The 24528-nt window shown below is 39.1% G+C and overlaps 2 protein-coding genes across 2 annotated transcripts; one reads left to right on the top strand and one right to left on the bottom strand.

Annotated features, from left to right (window-relative positions):
* Window positions 1-6119: 6119 nt before the first annotated feature.
* On the bottom strand, window positions 6120-7934 carry GDF9 (growth differentiation factor 9). Its single transcript, XM_069103716.1, has 2 exons — window positions 7787-7934; window positions 6120-7057 (listed from the first exon to the last, which is right to left on the bottom strand). Exons 1-2 carry the CDS (start codon window positions 7917-7919, stop codon window positions 6120-6122), a joined length of 1071 nt encoding a protein of 356 aa, XP_068959817.1. The 5' UTR covers window positions 7920-7934.
* Window positions 7935-17469: 9535 nt separating this feature from the next.
* Window positions 17470-19381, top strand: UQCRQ (ubiquinol-cytochrome c reductase complex III subunit VII). The gene is made up of 3 exons (XM_069103848.1): window positions 17470-17623; window positions 17738-17911; window positions 19174-19381. The coding sequence occupies exons 2-3, from the start codon at window positions 17758-17760 to the stop codon at window positions 19266-19268; spliced, it is 249 nt and encodes an 82-aa protein (XP_068959949.1). The 5' UTR covers window positions 17470-17623; window positions 17738-17757; the 3' UTR covers window positions 19269-19381.
* Window positions 19382-24528: the final 5147 nt, after the last annotated feature.

Raw genomic sequence — 24528 nt, 5'->3', positions numbered from 1 at the left:
AAAACAAATGGACTAAGAAGAGATATCTTTTTCAAAGTACAAAACGGATTAAAGATGAAAGTAGAATTTAAAGAAATAGGAGAAGCAACAGCCAAGGATTAGGCCTGAAACCCAACATTCTAAACTTTAGCCCCTCCCTTCCCTAGAGGTGAGTCAGTGTAAGCTGTAGAGCATAAAAGGGCAGAGGCACCATAGAAGATAGAGAATAGGTGATATGCCATAATCAAGTAAGTGGTAAAAAATGAAGGGAAAATAATTCTTATAGTCTCTTAGGAAGACAAGGGACTACAGGGGAGTGAGTGAGGTGGTAAAGGGAGGGATTAGAAACAGTAAGAAAGAAAGAAGGAAATTTTGATTCCATGGTTCAAAGGTGTCCCATTAAAGAACACCCCCAAAGGAGAGAGAGAAATAGTCTGTAAGGGGCTATACACTATAGGGTCCTTACAAAGGGTATAATCTGCTGGGATTTGGTGCTCAGAGAGACCACTCCATTTAGTGTTGTGCCTCTGTGGCCAACATCGTGCCTCAAGAGAAAATGAAAACTCTTTGGGGCGACAAGCTCCTAGAAGGATGGCAAAACATGAACCTAAAAAGGAGATAATGGTAAATGAAAGATAATTATCATCAGGAAAGCAAGATGGAGAATTGAAACACATGATCAGGGACAAAGGGAAATATCTATGATGAGGCAATTCTTCTAATCTCACTACCTCCTAGAGGAATTAATACTTCTGAGGGTGTGGCACAATGAAAAAAAGGAGGAAGGAGCAAGATATATAAGGTAATAACAGAAATTTAGAAGGAACTGAAAAGTGGTACTTTAAAGCTTTAATTCCTTGAGGAACACAAAAAGACTAAATAAGGAATAAATGAACATAAAGACCACAAATCAAAGAATAAGGATTTAGAATAGATAGGAAAGAGAATTAATGAAGAGAACAAGGGAGAAAAAAACCTCTTTAGAAAAAGGTACGGAAAAACTAATAAAAGAAGATGAAGGGGAAAGAGGAGAAGAGACTTTGATTAGCTACTTACTAAATAAAATAAAAAAATGAATAAGTTAAAGTAAAACTCCAAAATTAGGGAAAAGAGTGTGACAAACAGGAGGCTTGAGGGTGAAGGGAAGAGAGCCTTTAAGAAGAGAATTCTCTTGGGGCACCTAGGTGGCATAGTGAATAGAGCGCCAGTCCTGGAGTCAGATGGACCTCTGACATTTACTATGTGACCTTGGGCAAGTCACCGCCTTCTTCCCTCAAAAAGAAAATAGGGTTCTCTTTTAGGCAGATTAAGTAAAAATAACCAGAGACAAAGTATTGTCTTAAAAGAGGAAGAATAACCAACAAAAATACTAGTTCAGAAAAAAAGCAATATTAGAAATAAATGGAGGAAAATATAAAGTTAACTCTCATCACTTGAAATGTGAATAGGTAAAAAAAATTTTTTTAGGTTATATATGTGCAATTATGTAAAACATATTTCCCTATTAGTCACAGTTGTGAAAGAAGAAACAGATCAAAAGGAAAAAGAAAATACACTCCCCAAAAAAGTGAAAAAATTTGCTTTGATCTATATCCAGAGTCCATCAATTCTTTATCTGGATGTGGATAGCATTTTCCATCATGAGTCCCTTTGTGCTTGTCTTGGATTCTTATGTTGCTGGAAGAGCTAACTCATTCATAGTTGACAATCATACAATGTTGCTGATACAATTAATTTTTTAAAAAGAATGGCAGATCAAATAAGAAAACAAAACTCCACAATCTGTTGCTTACACCCCCTCCCCTCCCAAAAAGCAAAGATAAACACAGAATAATATATGACACTATAGAACAAAACTTACTATGGTTCAGGTTGACACAAAAAAGCAGGAGTTACAATTGTAATGTGAGATAAAAACAAAAACTGGTAATATAGAGACAAAGAAATTATAATGAAAGGTACTATAGATAACAAACTATAGATAACTATAGATAAACAAAGCAACATTAAATTTATATGCTTTAAATGTCAATAGCATTTAACAAAGGGAAAATTAACTGAATTGCAAGAAAAATAACAATAGGAGGGAGATTTTAATGTCTCTCAGATTGGGACAAATTAACAGAAAGAAAAACAAAAGGGGAAAAGTGGAGAATTGAAAAAAATGCAGAAACTAGATCTAAGAGACTCATGGCATCTTCTAAAGAATATATGCATTTCTTAGGCACCATATGGAACTTTTACAAAAACTGACTACATATTCAGACACAGAGATATTGGAAATAAATGCAAAAAAGGAAAAAAATAAACATATCCTTTACAACCCATAAAAAAAGTAAATACGAGAGCACAAAAGATCCATACCAAAATAAAAACTTGATAATGAAATTCTAAATAACTAGTGGGTCAAAGAACACCTCATAAAAATAATATGAAAGACGATGATGGGGGCAACTAGTTGGTGCAGTGAATAGAGCATCAGCCCTGGAGTCAGGAGGACCCGAGTTCAAATCCATCCTCAGCCACTTAACACTTACTAGCTGTGTGACCTTGGGCAAGTCACTTAGCCCCAATTGCCCTGCCTTCCCCCCTCCAAAAAGAAAAAAAAGAAATTAAGAGTTAAAGACTTAAGGACACTTAAGGACAAAGGACATTGAATTAGAAAGGAATTGCTAGTTGTATTAAACTCCTGTGAAACCTTATATATGAATCAACATCTTTTCTGGTAGGGATCCCTTATCTTCCCTCAAATCTCCATTTAATGTCTGACTGGGGTTTTTTAAGAGAAATATTCAAATGTTTTTGTATTCGGCTATTTTGTATCATATTGGGTTATTTTGCCGAGTTTTCTTTTTTCAGGGTACTTTTGGAAAATATAGTAAAAGAACAAAAGTAAAATTTGAAGAAAAAATTCAACCTCTACACATTGCTATGCTTCTTAGAAAAGGGTTTCTAAGGTTTAAAAAATAAACAAATCAAAACAAAACACTATATAGTCTCAGGAACTAGTCCTGGATAAGAATTATGAAAATAGTAACTACAGAAGTCATAATGGCTCCTTTTCAATATTTCAGTGCATTCATGTTCTCCTTGTTGTGGGGTACTCCCTCCAAGGACACAGGTCCCAGTTCATCTACATCTTTCTCATCCCCTATAATTCTTGTTTATATTGTTGTTTGAATCATGGCCAACTCTTCATGATCCCATTTAGGGGTTTTCTTGGCAAAAATAATGGAGTTATTTCCCTCTTCGACTCATTTTATAGTTGAGAAACTGAGTCAAATAGGATTAAGTAACTTGCCCAAGGTCACACAGTTAGTACCTAAAGCCAGATTTGAATTTAGGAAAATGAGTCTTTCTGATTCCAAGCCCAGCATTCTATCCATTGTACCACCTAGTTCCCCTTATTCTTTTTTGTTTTTTTGCTTTTTTTTTTTTTGGAGGGGCATTTGGGGTTAAGTGACTTGCCCAAGGACCCGAGTTCAGTTCCAGCCTCAGACACTTAACACCCACACACATACACACAAAAAAACCTAGCCCTGTAACATTGGGCAAGTTACTTAACCCCAACTGCCCTCCAAAAAGGCAAAAAAAAAAAAAGAGAGAGAGAATCACTGATAAAGAGTATGACTAGAAGATTAATTCTATTTTGGAGCTACTTCATGAACATCTTTGGGAAATATCACATTAATATTGATGACTGGATCAACATTTCCCTTGGCTTGCAAATATTTTAATTTCCAATAAGAATAGTAGTATAATATATTGGGGAAATGTTGGATTTGCAGTCAGCAGAGAGCTGTGATCACAAGCAAGTCTCTTAACTTCTCTGAATCTCAGGGGGTTTTTATCTATAAAATGGAGGCAATAAGGCATAGGGTTTTTGCAAAGCTCCATAAGATTGTATGTAATAGTGCTTCAAGCGTTGGGAAAAGTCCCTTATTGAAAATTACTCCCGTCACTACCTGTATGTGGAACACATCACTCCATACCATACTTTGTGATCAAAATTCAAATTCAAAGAGAAAAAGTGCTTTGCCATATTAGCAGCAGATTTTTCTCTTTCCAGAAGCAATAACTGTACCTATCTATCCTTTCAAAAAGACAAAGGAGACAGCTAGTTAGGTTCAACTATTCTCATTTTAATCAGCTGGCAATTTTTTGATCTGTAAAGAAAGTTACTATTTATTAAATGAGTTAATAAAGCCAGTTTCATTTAATATAACCAGGAGACCCTCACTCAGCTGAAAATATGAAGCTTTTGTTTAATAATTGCTATCCTGCATAACAGCAAATAAGATTCCTAAAACCATTCTGTACTGTTAAGATGCTTGAGGACAGTAAAACCACCTGCAGACAGCAGGCTGACAGAAAAAGCATTAATTGTATTAGAGAGTAAGATTTCTAAACTTGCCCAATTGTTTATTTTTATTGGTCAAAGCAGTAACTTAGGAGGCCATCTTGCCTTCTATATAGAGTCAAACTCTAACTAATTATGTTTTAGGGGCAACATCCTTTTAAACATCTAAAATACTTTATTTTAGTTGAACAGGCCATTAATTTGTCACATTTTCTTCCAAAAGTCACAGGTGACAATTGACCTTCCCCCACCCCCATATAATTTCCACATGTTCCCTTCACACACACAAAAAAAGAAAGAAAAAAAAAGAGGTTTTGTTGTTTGCAGGAACTTTGAGCAAATAGAGCTGCTACTACACTTGAAACTGTTAGTACAATTAATGTGTTATTGAACTACCATGACACAAAGGAAAAGATAAGTAATCCTATATAATTATGAGCAAGTTAGTCCCAGTGAAAAGTAGAGGAAATGTACCTTTCTCCCTTCCTTGAAGGGGAGAATATTTTGTCAGATATAAATGATATTTTGATTGGCGTCCCTCCACACACACCCCTTTTAAGAAAAAAAAAAAGACTGTTATTAGGCGTAGTCCATTGGGTAGGGAGAATATACTTAGAAATGGTGGTTGTTTTTTTAAATCCCTAAAAATAGCAATTGAATTAAGAAACTTTTAGAAAAGCAATCCAGAGCTGAAGTTTAAAGGTGTTCTTAGCATGCCCCATTATTTCTTGGTATTTTTGACCAACATATCACATTAAGTGATATCTATCATCTGGATGGAATGTGCCAAGTAAATACATTCAAGGATAATATGTACCTTTATCCTTGAACTACCAGCTGTCACTGTTTTCCTTTCTTTCTAGAAAAGTTCATTTCCTACTAAAGTTTAAGGAGAAAATGAATGTCTTTAGTGTAAAAAATGAAGATGCATTACTTCTAATGTGTACTAACCTAGATTGTATGTAAAGTCAAATTTGATGCATGTATCAAATTCATAATTTATAATTGCCCCCAGAGAAAATTAGATTAGTAAATAAACTTTTTAAACAATAGGTGCCACAAACTGTACTGGGATTTTAGTTCTTGAGCTCTTTGCTACCCAATGTTCCATCATAGTAACACAATGCAAGCAGTATGGAGGAAAAAATTACAGGTATAAGAATATATAGGTATTTAGACCTTCTCTAGAAGAATATAATTTAATCCTCTATGCTCTCCACTTGCCCTGCCCCCCCCCATCCACTTAATTACCAAGACCTATCCATTGGCACCCTTCTCTGCCCATCCCTACCCCAAACACTATTCCACCAAATATCCATTATGAAAAAAATTCTTAAAGGTTTCACAAAAATCATATAGAAGATATATGCTATTGACAACTATTTATTTTTTTCATCAAGACTATAGCATTTTGTCTTATCAAATTTTTTTGTCTTCACTTCTAGCTAACATTTATACTAATGCACTTTTTTTTACTTCAACAGAAGCAAATGCATCACTTATTTAAACAAAAATTCACTTCCTCCAGGCATATTAAGAACTCCAAAATATATATTAGATTTGAAATTTAAAAAAAAGATTCAATAGTGCTCCAAAACCTACTTATTACAATGATATTTGTCAGAATATGCTAAGTCTACCCAGTATATTTCATGTAGAACTAGACATCAGTGTATCCAAAGTTTACTGTATGAAGCCTTCCTGAAGATCCAGCTGGACAATGGCATGAATGTTGCCCTAAAGTTCTAGGCTTTTGGTTTTATTCCCCCAAGACAATATGCTAACGACAAGTACATTTTGTTGCTATCATGTCTTCGTATTCTTTATAAGCAATAGAGCCATCAGGCTCAATAGTTAAGATACTCAACGGGCTGTATTTAGCAGGCACACAGGAAGGTCTTGGGATGGAGGAATCTAGCTTCTCATAGATTATGTTTTGCACCATAGTATGGACAGGAGAACCATACCGATGCCTAACGAGCCTGGGACAGTCACCTTTGCAGTATTGAGGATTATAGCTGTGTGGTGCCACAATCCAGCTGTCCCACTTTAACTGGCTAAAACTCAGTTTAAAGTCATGGAGCTCACACTCATTCTCAGGAAACAGAAATTGTTTGAAATATTTACTCAGGTTGTTAGAAACTGGCATTTTGGGGTCTCCAATTCCTTCATCTCTTTGGTGACTGGAAGATTTCAGGCTCCGAGTCAGTTCTTCCATATGATAGAAAAACAGATCTCTCTTGTTGGGTAACAGTTGGTCCCTTCTTTTGTGCTTAAGGGAATTCCATCTGTGGTAAGCCTGAGAACTTGTGTCATTCAGATATACTAATAGTGATGGGGTCGTTGACATGGTCGTGTCAAATAACTCGTCCTGCAATGGATTCTGTTGATCTTTGAGACAAGTAAAATTCACAGTTACATGGATATTTCTCTTGTTGGAGGCAACTATCGGCTGAAGCAAAGTGGTCACATCTATTTCAATCCACTTATGATTTTTTCTAAATTCAAACTGTAAATTAAAAGTCAAGGACTGTGGAGACCTGAAACAAGATGAGCCAGAACATTCAAGTTCCTTTACAACTAGGTAGCACATACACTTAGTGGTGGAAGAAAAAGAAACGGAGTTTTTCAAAGAGTATAGTAAAACAGACTTGAGTAAGTGTTCAGGGGCAGTAATAGGATCCAGGTTAAACAGCAGATCCATTGATTGCAGAACTCCTAAAAAAAAAAAAAAAGCCACCACAGGTGCTTCAATATAAATGAGGCAGAACATTTAGAAATCAAGTCAGATGGACAACCTAATAGCAAGAATAGCAGAAGTTAACACTTCCTATACTCTGGGGTTTTCCCTCCAGATAAAGGAAGGAAGGGGAAATCGAATTTCTTCAAAATGGCCTTACACAATAGTGACAAGGTAAAAGACATTTCTTAGTATATTCATTCTCAAAACACTTGCTAGCTTATCACCAAGAAAAATTTCTGACACCTTTGGTGCTCAGTTAAAACAATCAGACTGTGAGATTCAAGAGGTAGAGATTATCCTCACACGAAGTGAAACCAGAAAGGTGGGGAGAAAAGACTAGATGAGCCCTACAGTTTCCATTGACTTTAAAAGCTATATTCTCTTTTGTATACTTTATCTAATTTGTTTTGCTATTGAAATGGATTTCTTTGCTTAAAAACAAAAGCTTATTATTCCAGCCTATCTTGGCATAGGAAAATTTTTTTAAAGGATAAAAGAAATCTTTTAATAGAAAAACAGGTGTTAGAAATTCCTGTATTTGAATCTTACTGAACAAATATACACATTCTATACAAAATTGCACAATTAACATCTGAATCCAGCACTCGGATGAAATGGTTCGATCACTCTCCTTTTCATCTGCCTTTCTAGAACACCTTCTCACCTCCCCTAGTCGCACCCTGAGAGGGTTTGCTGCTGTATACCTGTGACTTGGTCCCAAGAGCGCTGTTGGTGCTGTGCGCTTGGTGTGAATAGACGGACAGTATTGTAGAGGTGACTTCGGTCAGATTTTGGAATTCCTTCCTTGGTGGCACATGCCTTATAAAGCCTCTTCATATAACGCAGAGCTCTAGAGTCAGGATGTAATCTCGGTTCCGAAGGAAGTGGGCGGTTGACTAAGAAATTGAGGAGGGGTGGAAGGAGACTGGGGCTATCTCCTCCATCTAGAGGCTGATCACCAGGCTGAGGCTTACCCTCAAGGGACGTTTCCCCACTTGTTAAAGATCCAGCTTCATCCTCAAGGGTTTGAGACCCCAGGCTAAGGGAGGAAATTATCCAGGCTAAGCAGCAAAAGTAGATGATAAATGTGCTGGTCACTTCCATAGCTTGGGGATATTTAACAAGGCCCACGTCTCCCCACGCCAGCTTACTCTCTAAAGCACTGAGAGGTTGTATCTGCTCTTTAAAAAGGTTAAGGGGGAGGGGGGAGAGGTTAGATGACAAGGGCGCCCAGCTGTGGGGATCCGCTCTATTTAATGTTAACATGCAGGCCAGAAAAGTCACTTCACCGACTTTCAAAAAAGCAAAGATGTATTAGGTGCCTTCATTTTCCCGGGAGATTTAGCCCAGAACCGTTCTTTGTAATGTGTGATAGCTTGATTTGGTGGCCAGTGAGATTATGTAAGAGGCTTAATGTTTTGGCTCCTTTTCCACGTTTATCTTTGACTCCTTTTGAAATTTGTGACTGCCCTTTTGGTATTTGGATATTCAGCTACAGATTTTCTGGTTTTGGAAAGGCTTGACTGCAAGATAGCAGAACTAAACCAAAGGCTATGTTCTGGCATCTGAATGGTGATGAATGTCCCTTGGAAGAATTTTCTCCTGACAGTCTTGAATGAAGTTGAGTATTTATGTTCTTGGTACAATGGTTTGGAGGAGGCCAGAGACAGTATATTTTTGAAAATGAGTCAAGGAACACCTCTAAGAGCTTACATTAAAGTTTGAGATATCCAGTGCTACTCTGAAAAAAAAAATTAACTTCTAGAAGGCAAACCTTACACTCCAATACTACTAAACATGGAACCAGTTTACGCATTACTTAGACCGAAAAAATTGTGGTATATTGTCAGAATCTTTAAGTTCATTGACTGCCAAGCTCAGAAAAAATTATAATCATGACCCTTCACAGGCAAGTAGATTTATTTGTCTTTAAATCAATGAAATTCTGATTTCAACCCCTACATTTGTAGGTAGTATAAAGCTTGGGACTGCATGTTTAATTTAATTATTTTAATTGTATTTTAATATGATGAAAATTCTGAATCAAATTGAGCTGTATCAATATTTACATAATCATAAAATGCTGTGACAGAGAGAGGGCCACCACACCCAGGACGACAAAAAAGCCTTCTACACTGCTAAGCCTTTCTTCTTACTTCTCAGCCCTTTATAACCTTCCGGCTTCATTCTGCTGCAACTGCTTTCTCCAAATTACTGATTGTCTCTTAATTGCCAAATCTAATGGCCTTTTCTCAATTTTCACTTTTTTTTTTAACCTCTCTGCAGCATTTAAACTGGTGGCCTACCCATTCTCCTAGATATTTCCTCAGCACTAAATTTTCAAGACTCTGCCCTAATGGTTCTTCTCTTACTTACATGCCTGCTCTTTCTCAGATCATTGTTCAGTTTTCGGCCCCCTAACCATGGATGCCCTCCACAACTCTGTCCTGGGCTCAGTTTTCTCTATACTTTCTTGATGATTTCATCATCTTTCATGTGTTTAACTCTCATCTGTCTACAGATGACTTCCATATCTACATAATCAACCCTACTGAGCACCAGTCCTTCTACTACCAACTGGATATTTCCAGTTGGACATTCAGTAGTTATCTCATACCCAAAATATCAAAAGATAATTTGTAATCTTTCCCCAAAAAAACTCTTTCCCTCTTTCTAACATTCCTATTTCTGTTGAGGCCTACATCATCCTTCCAGACGAAGGATCACTCATCCTTGAAACCGACCCTTGCCTTACCCCCACAGCTATACTCAGTTGAGAATTTTGTCATTCCCGTCTCCACAACATCCCCCATATCTAGCCCTTCTCTCCATTTGTCCCATCACCATCTTGGTTCAGGCCCTCATCACTTTCCACCTGGAATACTGCAGTAGTCTCCTAATTGATTTCCATCCATCAAATCTTTTTCCTCTCCAACTCATTCCCAGCACGGCTGCCAAGTTGACATTTGTAAAGCACAGATCTGACCCTGTCCCTTCCTACTTAATGAACTCTAATGGTTTCCTCCAGCCTCTAGGTAATAAAATGTAAACTCCCCTTTGGGTCATTTTAAGTCATTTACAATCTGACTCCAGCTTACATTTCCAGACTTATTGCATATTATTTCCCTTTATGCTAACCATGCTCCAACCAAACTTGCCAATTTGTCCCATCAGCTTGATAGGATTAGAAGGTGTGATGGGTTTTGGCCAGAACCTACATCATGGCACATTGAAATACATACTTCCAGGGTATGAGAACAGTAAGAATTTAAAGATGAAGGGGTGGGACGTAGAAAGACAAGGTTAGAAAAGGTAAAATAGATAATTCAAATCACATGGACCCTATCTTGACTTGCCCAAACAGTCCCTAGGCCAGGGATGGGGAACCTTCAGTCTTGAGGCCACATGTGGCCCCCTAGGTCCTCAGGTTTGACCCTTTGACTGAATCCAAACTTCACAGAATAAATCCCCTTAATAAAAGGATTTGTTCTGTAAAACTTGGGCTCAATCAAAAGGCTGTACCCAGGCTGCCACATGCAGCCTAAAGGTAGTAGTTTCCCCTCCCCTGCCCTAGGCTGATTCTAGCAACCAGGATTTGGAAATTAAAAGTAATTGCAGAGAGAGGAGTCACTGCTTTTTTTTTTTGGACTAGTCAGTCATAAAACATTTATTAATGTCTGGTGCTTTGCTATGCATAATGCTATGTGCCAGGGACTGTGCTCAGCACTGGAGTGCTGAGAAAGGCAAAAACCTGGTTCCTTCCTTAAAGGAGCTCACTTTTTAATAGAAGTATTTTCAAGTATTTTCTTTTTTTTTCTTTTCTTTTTGGAGGGTAATTGGGGTTAAGTGACTTGCCCAAGGTCACAGGTTAGTTTTTTTTTTTGTTAAGTGTCTGAGGTCAGATTTGAACTCAGGTCCTCCTGACTCCAGGGCTGGTGCTCTATTCACTGTGCCACCTAGCCACCACTTTCAAGTATTTTCTGATGAAAAGATCAGGGCTGTTTTTTCATACAATGATCCAAGACAATTCCAAAAGACTCATGATGGAAAATGCTATCCACATCCAGAGAAAGAACTATGGATTCTGAATGCAGATTGAAGCAGACTATTTTCACTTGTTTTTAGTTATTTTCTTTCTCCTGGTTTTTCCCTTTTGTTCTGATTCTTCTTTCACAACATGACTAATGTGGAAATAAGTTTAACATGATTGAATATGTGTAACTTAGATTGCTAGGTGTCTTTGGAAGGGGAGAGAGGAGGGAGAAAAATTTGGAACTCAAAATTTTACAAAAATTAATGTTAAAAACTATTTTACGTGTAAGTGGGGAAAATGCTATTACAGAAAAAATAGAAAAAGAAAAAACAAAAGAAAAGATCAGAGCTAAAAATACAGCCTTGAAATACAAAGGCAAGAGTTCAGAGAAAACCAGAAAGATAAATTTATTTAAGCAATTGGAAGATGCCATATGATGATCTAGTGTTGATATTTGAAGAGGGAGAGGAGAAACAAGTTTCTTTACAATGCCTTAAGGTCTTCAAAGGGTATTGAGAGAGTTAAATAAGAAAAATAGAATTCCTGGGGGTGGACTGATTCCATGCTAAGAGTTTAAAGTGGGGAAGGAAAAGAAGGGATAAATGAATACACTAGTGTAGAAAAGAGGAAAAATAAGGTAAAACATTCTAATTCTCATTATTGAGGTACACGAGAAAAAATTATAAAGACCTGGACAAAGGGATGGGGGAATGGACATCAAATGAACCTCACTCTTATTGGAAATGAACAATATAAGGTTGAATACATTCACATATTTTGGTGTAAAAATATAAGAAATTCAACAGTTTGGGAAATTATATAAAAATCTATCAAAACTACACCAAAATATAACAAACTCAACAAATGGGAATAAGGAGGAAGAGATTAATAACCCAGAGGAACAATGACAAGCAAACAAATTTCTTGATCCGGAAAGGGAAATTTAAAGGAGGGGAAGGAATGAGGTGCCTTAGATTGCTTCCTAGACCATTGAAGAACAGCAGAACAAATTATGGCATGTGAATATATGGGAATATTATTGTACCAAAAGAAATAATGAAAAATGATTTCAGAGAATCCTGAGTAGCATGAACTGTTACAGAGTGAAGTGAGTAGAACCAAGAGAACAATTTTTACAAAAACAAAAACATTGTAAAGAAAAAGAATTTTGCAAGTCTTAGAATCTATGACGAATATTATTACCTACCTCCTGAGTCTATGTGTAGAATGGGACATACATTTTTGGACATGGCCACTATATGGATTAAATTTTGCTTCTCTTTCTTTTTGTTGTTTAATTGTGGGGAGATTGGAGGGAAAATGTAGGGAAGCTGGAAGATTAGCAATAGTGATGCCAAAAAAAGAGACCAATGAAACATTTTTTTTTTAATGTGCAAAAGGTAGATACAAAAAGTCGCATCATCATCAAATTAGAAGAGCAAGCAAGTAATTATTTTTTGGCTAAATGATAGAATCACATAAGATAAAACAGACTTTTTTTTTTTTGCTTTTTGGAGGGCAATTGGGGTTAAGTGACTTGCCCAAGGTCACATGGCTAGTTTTTGTGTTAAGTGTCTGAGGTGGGATTTGAACTCAGGTCCTCCTAACTCCAGGGCTGGTGCTCTATTCACTGTGCCACCTAGCCGCCCCAAAACAGACATTTTTTTATTATATAACCCCACATGAATATATGACCTAGATATGAAAGGTTGCCTCACAAACAAATTAGAGCAGCAAGGAAAAAATTACCTTCTCCATCTAAGAATAGGGTTCATCATTAAACATGTAATGGGATCACACAAGATAAAATGGACAGTGTTGATTATAAGAAATTTAAAAGTTTTTGCACAGATAAATCTAATGTAGCCAAAATTTAGTGACTTCCATCTATTATTTCCTATTTCTCTTGAATATAGCTTGTTTAGCATATATTTGTTTGCATGCTGTCTTCCCAGTCAGATTGTAAGCTCCTAGACAGTAAAGCTATCTTTTGCTTTTTTTTTTTGTATCTCTAGAGCTTAGTACACTGTCTTGCACATTGTAGGTGCTTAAGAAATATTTATTTATTGACTAATATAAGGGAAATAGATAGCTGAAAAAAATTCTCTGCAGCAAGTTTCTCTGATAAAAGTCTCATATCCAAGATATATAAGGAACTCATTTAAAATTATAGGAATAAGAGCCATAGCTAAACAGTCAAAGGATATAAATAGGGAATTTTCAAAGGAAAAAAAAATACAGGATCTGATCGTGCTATGAAAAAAAAAAGCTATAAATCACTAATAATTAGAGAAATGCATATTACATCAATTTTGAGGTTCCATATCACATTTATCTGACCAGCAAAGATGATTACAAAAGAGAAAAATGTCAAGTGTTAGAGGGCCTATGGGAAAACAAGTATACTAGTGAGACAGATAGGTGGTACCATAGTGCACAAAGCACTGGGGCTAGAGTCAGGAAGACCTGAATTCAAATCTAACCTCAGACACTTAGTAGCTGCGTGACTTTAGACTTGTCACTTAATCTGTTTGCATCAGTTTCCTCAACTGTAAAATAGGGGTAGTAATGGCACCTACTTCAAAAGGTTGCTGTGAGTTTCAGATAAGATATTTGTAAAATGCTTACTTAGCACAGTGTGTAGCACATAGTAGGGGCCATGTAAGTGCTTGTTTTCTTCCCTTTTCCTAGGATACTGTTGGAGAAGCTGTGAATAGGTCTAACCATTCTTGAAAGTAATTTGGAACTATGTCCAGAATTTTATTAATCTATGCATACCCTTTGACCCAAATATACTATTGTTAGATTTATACCCCAAGGAAACCAAAAAAAAGAGAAAAAGGATATACATGGACAAAAATATTCATAGCAGCTCTTTTCACTAACTAAAAGGGAAGGGGTAGGGATGGATAGGTGGCGCAGTGAGTAGAGCACCGGCCCTGGAGTCAGGAGGACCTGAGTTTGGATCCGGCCTCAGACACTTAAAACACACACACACACAACCTAGCCATGTGATCTTGGGCAAGTTACTTAACACCAATTGCCCACCAAAAAGCAAAAAAATAAAAAATAAAAGGGAAGGGGTAGTCTATTGGGGAGTGGCTTAACAAATTTGATATATGAATGTAATGGAATATTATTGTAACATAAGAAATAATTAAATGAACAGTTTCACTGGAAATCAAGAATATCTTTATGAACTGATCCAGAGAAAAATGAGAAAGACTAAGAGAACAATTTATCCAATGATAACATTATAGAGAAAAACAACTTTGAAAGACTTTAAAACTCTGATCAACAGAGTCATAAACCATGAATCTGAAAGAATGAAAATGAAACACATCACTCACTCCCTCACAGAAAGATGATACATCTATGGAGAGAGACATCTATTTTTGAGAATGGCTAATATGGGAATTTGTTTTGCTGGATCATATAGACATGTATTTAGGGAGCTTAAAATATTTGCTCAGGGGCGGCTAGGTGGCACAGTGACTAGAGCACCAGCCCTGGAGTCAGGAAGAACTGAGTTCAAATCTGGCCTCAGACACTTAACACAAAAACAAAGTGACAAAAGTCACTTAACCCCAATTGCCCTTCAAAAAAAAGCCAAAAAAAAAATGTGCTCGATTAGGGCAAAGGGAGTGTGAGAACGGATTAATTAAAAATACTTGTTACTTGAAAAGTTAAAATGCACAGAAGATAAAGAAGGAAGTTCAGAAGAAAACAGATAAGAAGTGCAGTTTTTAAAGTAATGTGTATAATTTGTTATACTTTTTTTTAAAAAGCAAGTGGTATGAAACGGAGATTCATGGTTTCATATACAGTACTCTTTTTGTCTTCTGCTGTTTACATGGAAATGCTAATTTGTGTTGTTTAAGAACATAATAAAAATATGAATTAAAAAAAAAAAGGTTATTGGCTCATAAAGACTTGGTGGATGTCTCAAGGCCCTGAGAGTCACCAGAGCTTTGCTGAGTAATTACGAGTGAAAAACTCCGAAGTAGTTTTAGGAGTCTGGATTCACAGAGTTTCTTAGACCTGGGAGGAGGGGGTACTCACTAGTTGTCTCTTCCAGCTCTCCAATACAACTTATTCATAGGGAGGGGGGAAAGCAACACCAAGCGTTCCTATAGTCAATGATGTGATTGTAAAGATACAGTCTTCTGTGGAATATTGCTTGGAAAAGCTAGCCTTGAAGTGTGTATGTGTGGAATATTCTCACAAAAAATCCCAGCATTACATGTGTCAAATATTTTGGAGATACCCAGTTTTCTAGAGCTAAAGCCCAGCAAGTAGGCTGCTCCCTGAGTTTGGCATAACAATAATCCTTTGTACCCTGTAATGATCTCACCCTCTCACAAAGTATATTACTTGGATCAGCACCAGGTGTTCACTAAGGAATTTATCTCCCCTTATTTCCCAGTCCTTGTCACTACCACATACTGCATCCTGGTTCTGTGCCCCATAAGGTAGCCAATGATCCTTACGACTTGAAAAAAATGACACACACCCCCACCTTGACCCAAGAAGTTTTGTCTCAAGAAATACCAACTATGAAAACTATCTCAAGATCTAAGAATAATGATGTTGTGAAAGGGGTTGCCCTTTCATGTCTATGAGTGATCCCAGCTTTAAGCCCTCCATATTAGGAAGGGAGGCTTCTGCCTGCAGGTGTTCCATCCTGCTATAAATTGGGACTCAAACTTTGAGTCCAGGCCCCAGGCCCCGATGGTAGGTGGTTTGTCTTGTATTGCTAAGAGGGGTTGGCAGAGTGGGCCCAGACACTTCTCAGCCATCTCCTCTCTAGCCATCTTGTGCCACCTCTATCACTGCACTCCACCACTGGATTCCTCCAACTCTGACAGGTGAGCTTTGCCTTTATCTTGACAAGTCCCAGGACCCCACAGCACTTTGAAGCAATCTCTTCACCCTGCTCTCCCCCATGTGTTCCTCACCCCACCCCTTCCTAATACCCTTTTAATGAAAACTGTATTTGTTTACTCCTCCCTTCCCTCTCCACTTAGGCCATTGCTTAGACAGGGGTGGGGAGCCTTCGGCCTGGAGGCCACATGACTAAAAGTCAAAGGGCCACACTTGAGGACCTAGAGGGCCTCAAGACTGAAGGTTTTTCCCTACTCCAAGAACATAGTTTTTCAGTCATTTTCAATAACCTCTTTTGGGGTTTTCTTGGCAAAGATACTGGAAGCATTTGCCATTTCCTGCTTCAGCTCATTTTACAGATGAGGAAACTGAGGCAAAAAAAGATTAAGTTATTTGCCCAGGGTGAGTGTCTGAGGTTATATTTGAACTCAGGGTCTTCCTGACTCCAGGCCCAGCTATCTATCCATTGAACCACCTAGCGGCAAGCTTAGAACATAGTAAATGCTTATTCATTGTCTCTCTTCCTCTCTATAGCCCTTGGAGTGGAAAGGAGTCATAGGAATATTGAGAGGGTAGAATCCACAAGACTCCTCAATTTCACTCCCTCCTCCTTTCCTTCCAGATGCAATGAAAATGTTGTCTTCTGGGGCGGCTAGGTGGCGAAATGGCCCTGGAGTCAGGAGGACCTGAGTTCAGGTGTGGCCTCAGATAGCCGTGTGACCTTGGGCAAGTCTCTTAACCCCAATTGCCCTGCCTTCCTCCCTCCAAAAAAAGCAAAAAAAGAAAGTGTTATCTTCTATAGATGGAAAACTATATGGAGGCACCTTAGAGTTCATCCAAGCCAACTTGCTGATCTTAGAGATAAAGAAACTGAGACCAAAGGAGGTAAAGGGTCACACACAGTCAGTGCCAGAGAAGGGAATCAAACGCAGAAAAATCCAAGTCCAGAACTCTACCCACTACATCGTGCTGCTTCTGCCCCCACCCCCAGTGCTTTCCTCTTTTCCTTTGCCTTGTACCTATGTTGTATTTATTTCTCTACGTGTGGTCTCCCTCCACCACAAAACGTTAAGTTCCGCCAGGTGGCGCCATAGCGAACAGAGCGCAGAGCCTGCAGTCAGAAAGACTCCGATTCCGGAGTTTAAATTCGGTCTGGGACAGTGGGACCCTGAGTGAATGAATGGAGTGAACGAATGCATGAATGAGTGAGTGAGTGAATGAATGATACAGAAAAAGTTTTATTTATTTCTCGGCATTAGGGAGAAGGATCCAGAAATGGGGACACAGCAAGAGGATCTCCCAGTTAAGAGGGAAGAAAGGGGCAGCTCCAGGAGAAGGGGTCTCGGCTCCCTCGTGAGCAGTCAGCCCAGCCCATCACTGGCGGCCTCTCGTGCCCACGGCCGGCTCCATTTCGAGGCCGGGTCCCTCTCTCAGCCAGACTTCGAAGTCTCCATTGGGTCCGTGCATTTCTTCTCAGAGATGGGAGAGGCATTCCCTTCCCCCCGCGAGAACAGCAACATGGTCTCTTCCGGAAGTTGTCATCCAACCCGCTAGCTTGCCCCGGAAATGTAAGGGCCCCGGGGCACGACCTGCATTCTTCCGAGGACGAAGCGTCCTGAATCGGGTGAGACTGGTGGGGGGACCGCGGGGCGGGGAGGCCCCAGCGGGACTTTCTGAAGGGCACCCTCGGATCTCGCAGCTTCTGCCCTCACCAGTAACTGTGTGTCTGCTCCTGCAGGGATCTGAGACGCCGCGAAGATGGGCCGCGAGTTCGGGAACCTGGTCCGGGTGAGACACATCATCTCCTACAGCCTGTCCCCGTTCGAGCAGAGAGCCTTCCCCAACTACTTCACGAAGGGCATCCCGAATGTGTTCCGCAGGACGCAGGACTCCATCCTGCGGGTCGCCCCCCGTAAGTGCGGTTTGGGCCTGGCCTATGGGGCGGGAGTGTAGGGGTGCCCTCCAGGGTCCAGACCCCCCTCTGACTCCCCGCTTCTTGGGCTTGACCTCCAGAGCTTGGGGTCTTGGGTAGACCAAGAAGCCTAGAATTTAGAGTGACCCCTGGAAAGCCAGGCCCCAGAGGGACCCCAAAAAAGAGGCAGGGTCCAGCGCCTGCAATAGACATAGGAGCTCATGACGCACAGCTCACCGCTGTTCACTGGGTGGCATGGTTATTAGAGCTATAAAATCCCGGTTTTCTTCGACTTTCTTAGAGTGTATAAAATTACAGCCTGAAAGGGCTTGTATTCAACATGCAGGAAACTTTAAATCAATGTAAGTGGCATATTCAGGGTGAACCGACAGTAATAATAGCCTATATCTATATAGGGATGTGTGGTTTACCATGAGCTTTACCTACAGCAACCTTGTGAGGTTGGTAGATATCCCCATTTTTCAGATTAGGCTCTCAGAGGTGAAATAATTTTCCCATAATTACATGCTAATAAATGGTAAACCCTAGGTTTGAACCCAGGTCTTGAGACTACTTAATGTGAAATAGGAGGGTGGGAGTAGGTGATGAGTCTTTGAAATGAATTTGTATGGTATCTGGCCTAGAAAAGATGAACTTGATCCTAGCTTAGCACAGTGGTGCTTAGTTGCTATTCATTTATTATTAATACATGTTTTATTTTCTTAAATATTTCCCAATTACATGTAAATTTTTTAATATTCATTTTTAAAAATTTTGAGTTCCAAATTCCCTTCCTCCTGCCTCTCCCACTTCTTTAAGAAGGCAAGCAATTTGATACCAATTGAGGCGGCCAGGTGGCAGAGTGCTGGACCTGGGAGTTCAGATCTGGCCTCAGACACTTAATAGCCGTGTGACCCTGGGCAAGTCACTTAACCCTGTTTGCCTTAGTTTCCTTATTTGTAAAATGAATTGGAGAAGGAAATGGCAAACCATCCCAGTGTCCTTGCCAAGAAAACCCCAAATAGGGTTTACAAGCAGTCAGACAGGACTGGATAAAAAATATTTTAGCTCCCTGTAATGTGGATGCAGTGTGACCTTCCGTGATACCTTTTAGCTCTAGGAATGGTTGGTGGAGGCTATAGGCATAGAGGTAATCACTCTGATACTTTAACAAAAGTGAAAGACCTAGTCTGGTGTAGTGTTGCTAATCTGATAGTCCAATGTGTATGCTTACTACTTTTCCTTGGTTTTGGTTCTTAAAGCATTTATAGGCTTTTACTTACTCTATACTTGGGGAACTCAGGAGTTTGAGAAATCAAAGAGGAAGAAGCCAACTGACTTTGAAGAAGACAAATAAGCAACACAGAGGGAAGTGCAACATTGGTTCCCTGCAACTTGGGGCACCAATAGAAGAAGACTGTATAAAGATAGTTTGCATATGTAATAAATATCACATTTTATAGACTGTAATAGTGCACGTTTTTCCTTCCGGCTTTTTATCTTTGAAATAAAAAAATTACATTGGGTAAAATATTCCAGAACCCTCACCTGGGATGTCCCTCATATGCTAACCTTTCCTTCCTTTACAGGTACCATCCATTCAGCAACATTTATTGTCTACTGTAAGTTGGACACTATGCTGTGTACAAGGGATAAAAGAACAGGCCTTATTCTCAAGGAATTTTGGGGAGAATTAGCAGAAAATTAAATACAACATATTTACTTAGTAATTTCTGGGTGTAGGTCTTAGCAACTGAGGGATGGGAAGTGGGGATTTGGTTGGGCCTGCCCTACAGGAAACCTTGAAAGAAGCCAAGGATTCCATCAGGTAGAGGCAAGGAGGGAGTGCCTTCTGACCCATGTGGGACAGTCTATGCAAAGGCATGGAAGTGGGAGATGCAATGTGTACAGGGAAAAGAAAGTGGGCCCATATAACTAGACTGTAGGATTATTTGCAATAAACTCAAAAAGATTGTAGCCAGATTGTGGAGAGATATAAAAGCCAAACCATGGGGTTTGCATTTTATTCTAGAACCCCAAAAGTCTTTGTAGCTTCTTTTGCAGGGAAGTGACATGATCAGACATGTGCTTTAGGAATATTAATTTGACTGCTGTGTGAAAGATGAATTGGAGAAGAGACTACAAGCATGAAAACCAATTGGGAGGCTGTTGCCTTACAGTTTAGGCAAGAGATGATAAAAGTCTGAACCAGGCTGGTAACCAGATGAGCAGAGAGAAGAAGATGGATACGAGATAAAATCAGCAAGGCTTGGTGACTGATTAGATCGATGACTATGAAGTAGGAAAGAGGGAATTGAGGATTACTCTTGGTTGTGCAACTTGGAAACTGGAAGAATGCAATTTGATAGGAGACTTGGCCATTATGGAAAGAGCACTTTCAATTGTGTAATCAGATTGGAAGCCAGACTAAAGGATTGAGAAGTGAATAGGAGATGAAAAGTGAAGGTAATGAGTGTAGATAGCTTTTTCAAGGAATTTGGCCATTTAAAAGAACCATGTGATAATATTTTTAGGGGGCCATTGAATCAAGTAAAAGATTTGGGCATATTTGTAAGCAGCTGAAAAGGAGTCAGTATATTACAAAAGATTGCAAATCGCTAAGGGCTTTACTTGGTTCAAATAGGCTTGAGATGGTTTGTATCCAGTTTTCTCCATTGTTTTCTGGGGTCTAGAAAGATAAGATACCTGACATCCCCTCAAGATGAATTTGAAAGATAATGGATAATGCTGACTGTGATGTGTAATATGGCCCAATATGATTATTAGGAGTTGGATTTATATACATTGTTTCACAAAGGTGGTTCTCACTTGTTTGCAAAATCAGCGATCCTTAAAGAGTGCTTAATTTGTTCATGGATGACAGGTAACTGATATTTCCTTAGCTGTTATTAGGTTGGTCATTTTAGTAAAAAGGACATTTTCCCAGAAGCTTTTTTACCCATTAAAGAGAACAAATATCTACTAAACGCTCATCTGCAGAATCCAAATACCTTGGAATACAATCCAGAAAAATTCTAAACTGTCCTGAAAGACACTTCTTTTTAAAAGGCCCTACCCTCTCTGGAGCTGCGGGAAGAACTGCCAGTCATAAGACTAAAAACAACTGGTAGGCTCACACTGATCTGCACTCAGTGACTAAAGAAAGCTCTTTAGGTCAGGGCCCCCCAAATCTATCAAATGAGCACTCCTTTTGCTTTGTTTCCAGCAGCCACAGTTGGGGGATGTCCTTTAGGTATAACCCTCAAACCATTTATTCAAAAAACATGCTTTCTGTTTGCACTTTTAATACTGGAGATAGAAAAATAGAGATGATACAGGCCTTGTTGCAGGCAGCTTACAGTATAAGATGGAGGATAAGTGCACAAATAATTGATTCAAGGGGGAAATGAGACAAGTACAAGGAAGAGTTTTGGGGGGAAAATCACTATCATCTCAGAAGATAGGGCAGGGGGGTCTAAGAAGGGGTTTAATCCAGAAGTTACCTGAGATTGGACTTCAATAAAAGGGGGGGAAGGGAATCTGTTCCAGGTATTGGGGATCAGGTGAGCAAAGGTACAGAGAAATGAGAAGAGGACATGACAGAAACATAGTCTAGTTTGTTTGAATTTTCGACTATATGAAGGGTAACAGTACAAGTTAATTTGTAGCTTTATTGTAGAAGGCCTTGAATGCCAGAACCAAAAGTTACACTTTTTTTTTTTTTTAGTAGAGAAATGACAATCACTGGAACCACGTGGAAGATGGGTAAGAGAGTTAGAAAGGAGTTAAGTAGAGCAATTAGGAGACTTACAAACTAGATAATTGGGTGTGAAGAAAAGAAGGCCAAGGGCAATTCAATTTAACAAGTATTGATTAACTGAACAAGGCATTATGTTTGGCACTGGGAATACCAAGATCAAAATGACAGTCCTGACCCTTAAGAATAAGGGCAGCTAGATGGCGCCATAGTGCATAGAGCACTGGGCCTGGAGTCAGCAAGACTCATCTTTCTGAATTCAAATTCAGATTCAGACACATGCTAGCTGTGTGACCCTGGGCAAGTCACTTTTCCCTGTTTGCCTCAGTTCTTCATCTGTACAATGAGCTGGGGAAGGAAATAGCAAACCACTCTGGTATCTTTGCAAAGAAAACCCCAAATGGGGTCACAAACAGTAGACAACTGAAATGGCTAAACAACACAAATCTTCAATGACATAACTTGGGGACATAGCTTGTAAATAAGCGAAAAGATTATCTGAGGTGGGAGGCAGTAGTAATGACATGGAATTGGGGAAACCTCACAGGAAGGGAGGGAGCCTTCCTTTCTTCCCTGAAGGAAGCAAAGAATTCTTTTTTTTTTAATCAATGGGTTTTGCTGTTTTATTTTATCTGTGCTTTGTGTTTCTGTATCTCAATATTCCTTTGAATACATCTTGTGAGGCAATATAGCATCATGGATAGAACACTGAATTTGGAGTCAGGAAATCCTGGGCAGAATTGCACCTCAGAGACCTGCTAGTAAAGTGACCTGGGCAAATCATTTAATATCTCCTCCTTTCAGTTTCTTCCTTTGTAAAAACTGACATAATATTGATACCTACCACATAAGGTTGTTGTGAGGAGAAATAAGATAATATAAAGTGCATTTCCAACCTTCAAATATCGTATGAATGTCGTTGTTGTCATTGGGTGGCACAAACCTTTTTCATATGTTCAGTACAGTTGGTCTGGTTCAGTTTGGTTGCTCTTCATTCTCGGAGACCAAAACAACACCACTATGTTAGAGTCAAGTTTAAGTGTGTCTGACTGGCTGATCAGACCAATATGAGCTCAGAATGCTCTACCACAGGGGTTGGGCACAAATATTCCATGTGAACATTTGGGGTGGATTCTCCAAATTTGTGCATCCTGTGTTTCCTTTGAGCTGTCTCAATTCTGCTGAAGCAAATAATTCTTAAGAGGTAGAAGTCAGGAGGTAATGCATTCCAGGCAAGGAAGCAGCCTATGCAAATGTCAGTATGGTAATGGGTCTCCATAGGTAGGAAATGAAATAATACCAAAGTAAGAAAACTATAAGTAGGGCAGTTTGGCTAGAGTATAGAATTTGTGAAGGAGAGTGGTGTGAAATAAATGTAGAAAGGCAGTCTGGAGTTAGAATGTATATAACTTTAAATGCTACAATGAACAGTTTGTATTTTATGCCACAGGTAAATAGGGAACCACTGAAGATTCTTAAGAGGAATGACATCAGATCTTCACTTTAGGAAGGTTGTAGAACTGCGAGGGAAGAGATTGTAAACAGAGAGACCAATTAGGAGACTTTTGCAAGTTCAAGTGAGGGGAGATGAGATCCCAAACTAGGTTGGTGGACATATGAGTGGAAAAAAAGGATAAATGTGAGAGATGTGGAAGGAGAATTGACAAGACATAGCAGTAATTGGGGAGAAGGAAGAGTCAAGAATGAGTCCGTTGTGAATTTCAGTAACTGAAAAGCTGGTGATGCTCTCAATAGAAAATAAGTATGGAGATGAGAAGTGTTCAATGGAGTAGGCAATAGTTTTGGTTTAGAGGTGTTGAATTTGAGATGTCGAACAGGCAGTGGTAATGTGGGGATGAGCTCAGGAGAGAAATGAGGATTAGATATGTAAATTGGAAAGTCATCTAAATAGAGATGATAAAGCCATGGGAATTCCTGAGATCACCAAATGAAAGGGAAGAAAAGAGAATCTTGGGGGACATACTCATGTTTGGAGGCAGGATATGAAAGGAGAGAATGGTCAGGCATATTGGAGCACCAGGAGAGAGCAGGTCATGAAAATCAAGAGAGGAGGGATTGGTCTGCAGTGTGGAGGATCCAAAGGATGAGAACTAAGAACCACTGGATTTAGTAAGTAGAGATTGCTGGTAACCCTAGAGAGAGCAGTTCCAGTCAGATAGCAAGGTTGGAAACCATATTGTAAGAGGTTTGGGGAGATGAGGTGCCAAAGAAATAAGTATAGAAAATGGTGGGGGGCATAAGAGTCCTGAGAAGTGATTTAAAATGGCCAGTGTAGGAAAACAGGATAGAGTTAATTAAGGAAGAGTAAAAAGATTACCATGCAACAGCTAGTGCTCAGTCAAAGAGAAAAAAAAAATTTGTAGTGGGCCTAGACAAAGTTATGTGACACTTTCCAGTGACATTTAGCAGGACCTGAAAGAATATTGTATAGGCAGAACCAAAAAGACTTGTCTATTGAATTCAGGAAAGGGAATTGAGCTAGATTCAGAATTCAGTGAATGAGATTACCAAGGGGGAAAATGTAGGGAGGAAAAAGGGGAAAGAAGAGTACCCCTTCTCTAGGAAACCTGGCAACAAAAGAAAGAAGAAAAACAAGTGTGAAGAAGTAGCAGGGTCAAAAAAGGTGTTGTTTGTGATAGGAGAGAGCATAGGTGAGGGCTGAGAGGGAAGGATGGAAGATGCAATAAGAAAGAAGAGTTAATTGATGGAAGGTCAGATCATAGTGGGAATAGGATTGTATGGCACTGGAGTATGGGTGAGGAGGCTAGATTTGGCAGTGCGATAGGTGAAATCTGAAATAACTGAGGAAACAAAAGTTTGAGCTTCTGAGCATATCAAT

The sequence above is a fragment of the Petaurus breviceps genome, unplaced genomic scaffold (assembly GCF_028583685.1).
Source record: "Petaurus breviceps papuanus isolate PSGF00001 unplaced genomic scaffold, PetGlider_PUasm1.0 64, whole genome shotgun sequence".
Lineage (NCBI taxonomy): Eukaryota > Metazoa > Chordata > Mammalia > Diprotodontia > Petauridae > Petaurus > Petaurus breviceps.
Note: the sequence above shows the minus strand (reverse complement) of the source record. Positions and strands in the feature narration are given on the sequence as shown.

Excerpts from the sequence above, each read along its gene's own strand:
- GDF9 (XM_069103716.1), bottom strand. The coding sequence starts at position 7,919 with ATGAAGAGGCTTTATAAGGCATGTGCCACCAAGGAAGGAATTCCAAAA. Across the intron at positions 7,058-7,786 it reads CTCTTGGGACCAAGTCACAG|GAGTTCTGCAATCAATGGAT; the intron begins GTATACAGCAGC and ends TTTTTTTTTTAG.
- UQCRQ (XM_069103848.1), top strand. The coding sequence starts at position 17,758 with ATGGGCCGCGAGTTCGGGAACCTGGTCCGGGTGAGACACATCATCTCC. Across the intron at positions 17,912-19,173 it reads CATCCTGCGGGTCGCCCCCC|CATTTATAGGCTTTTACTTA; the intron begins GTAAGTGCGGTT and ends TGGTTCTTAAAG.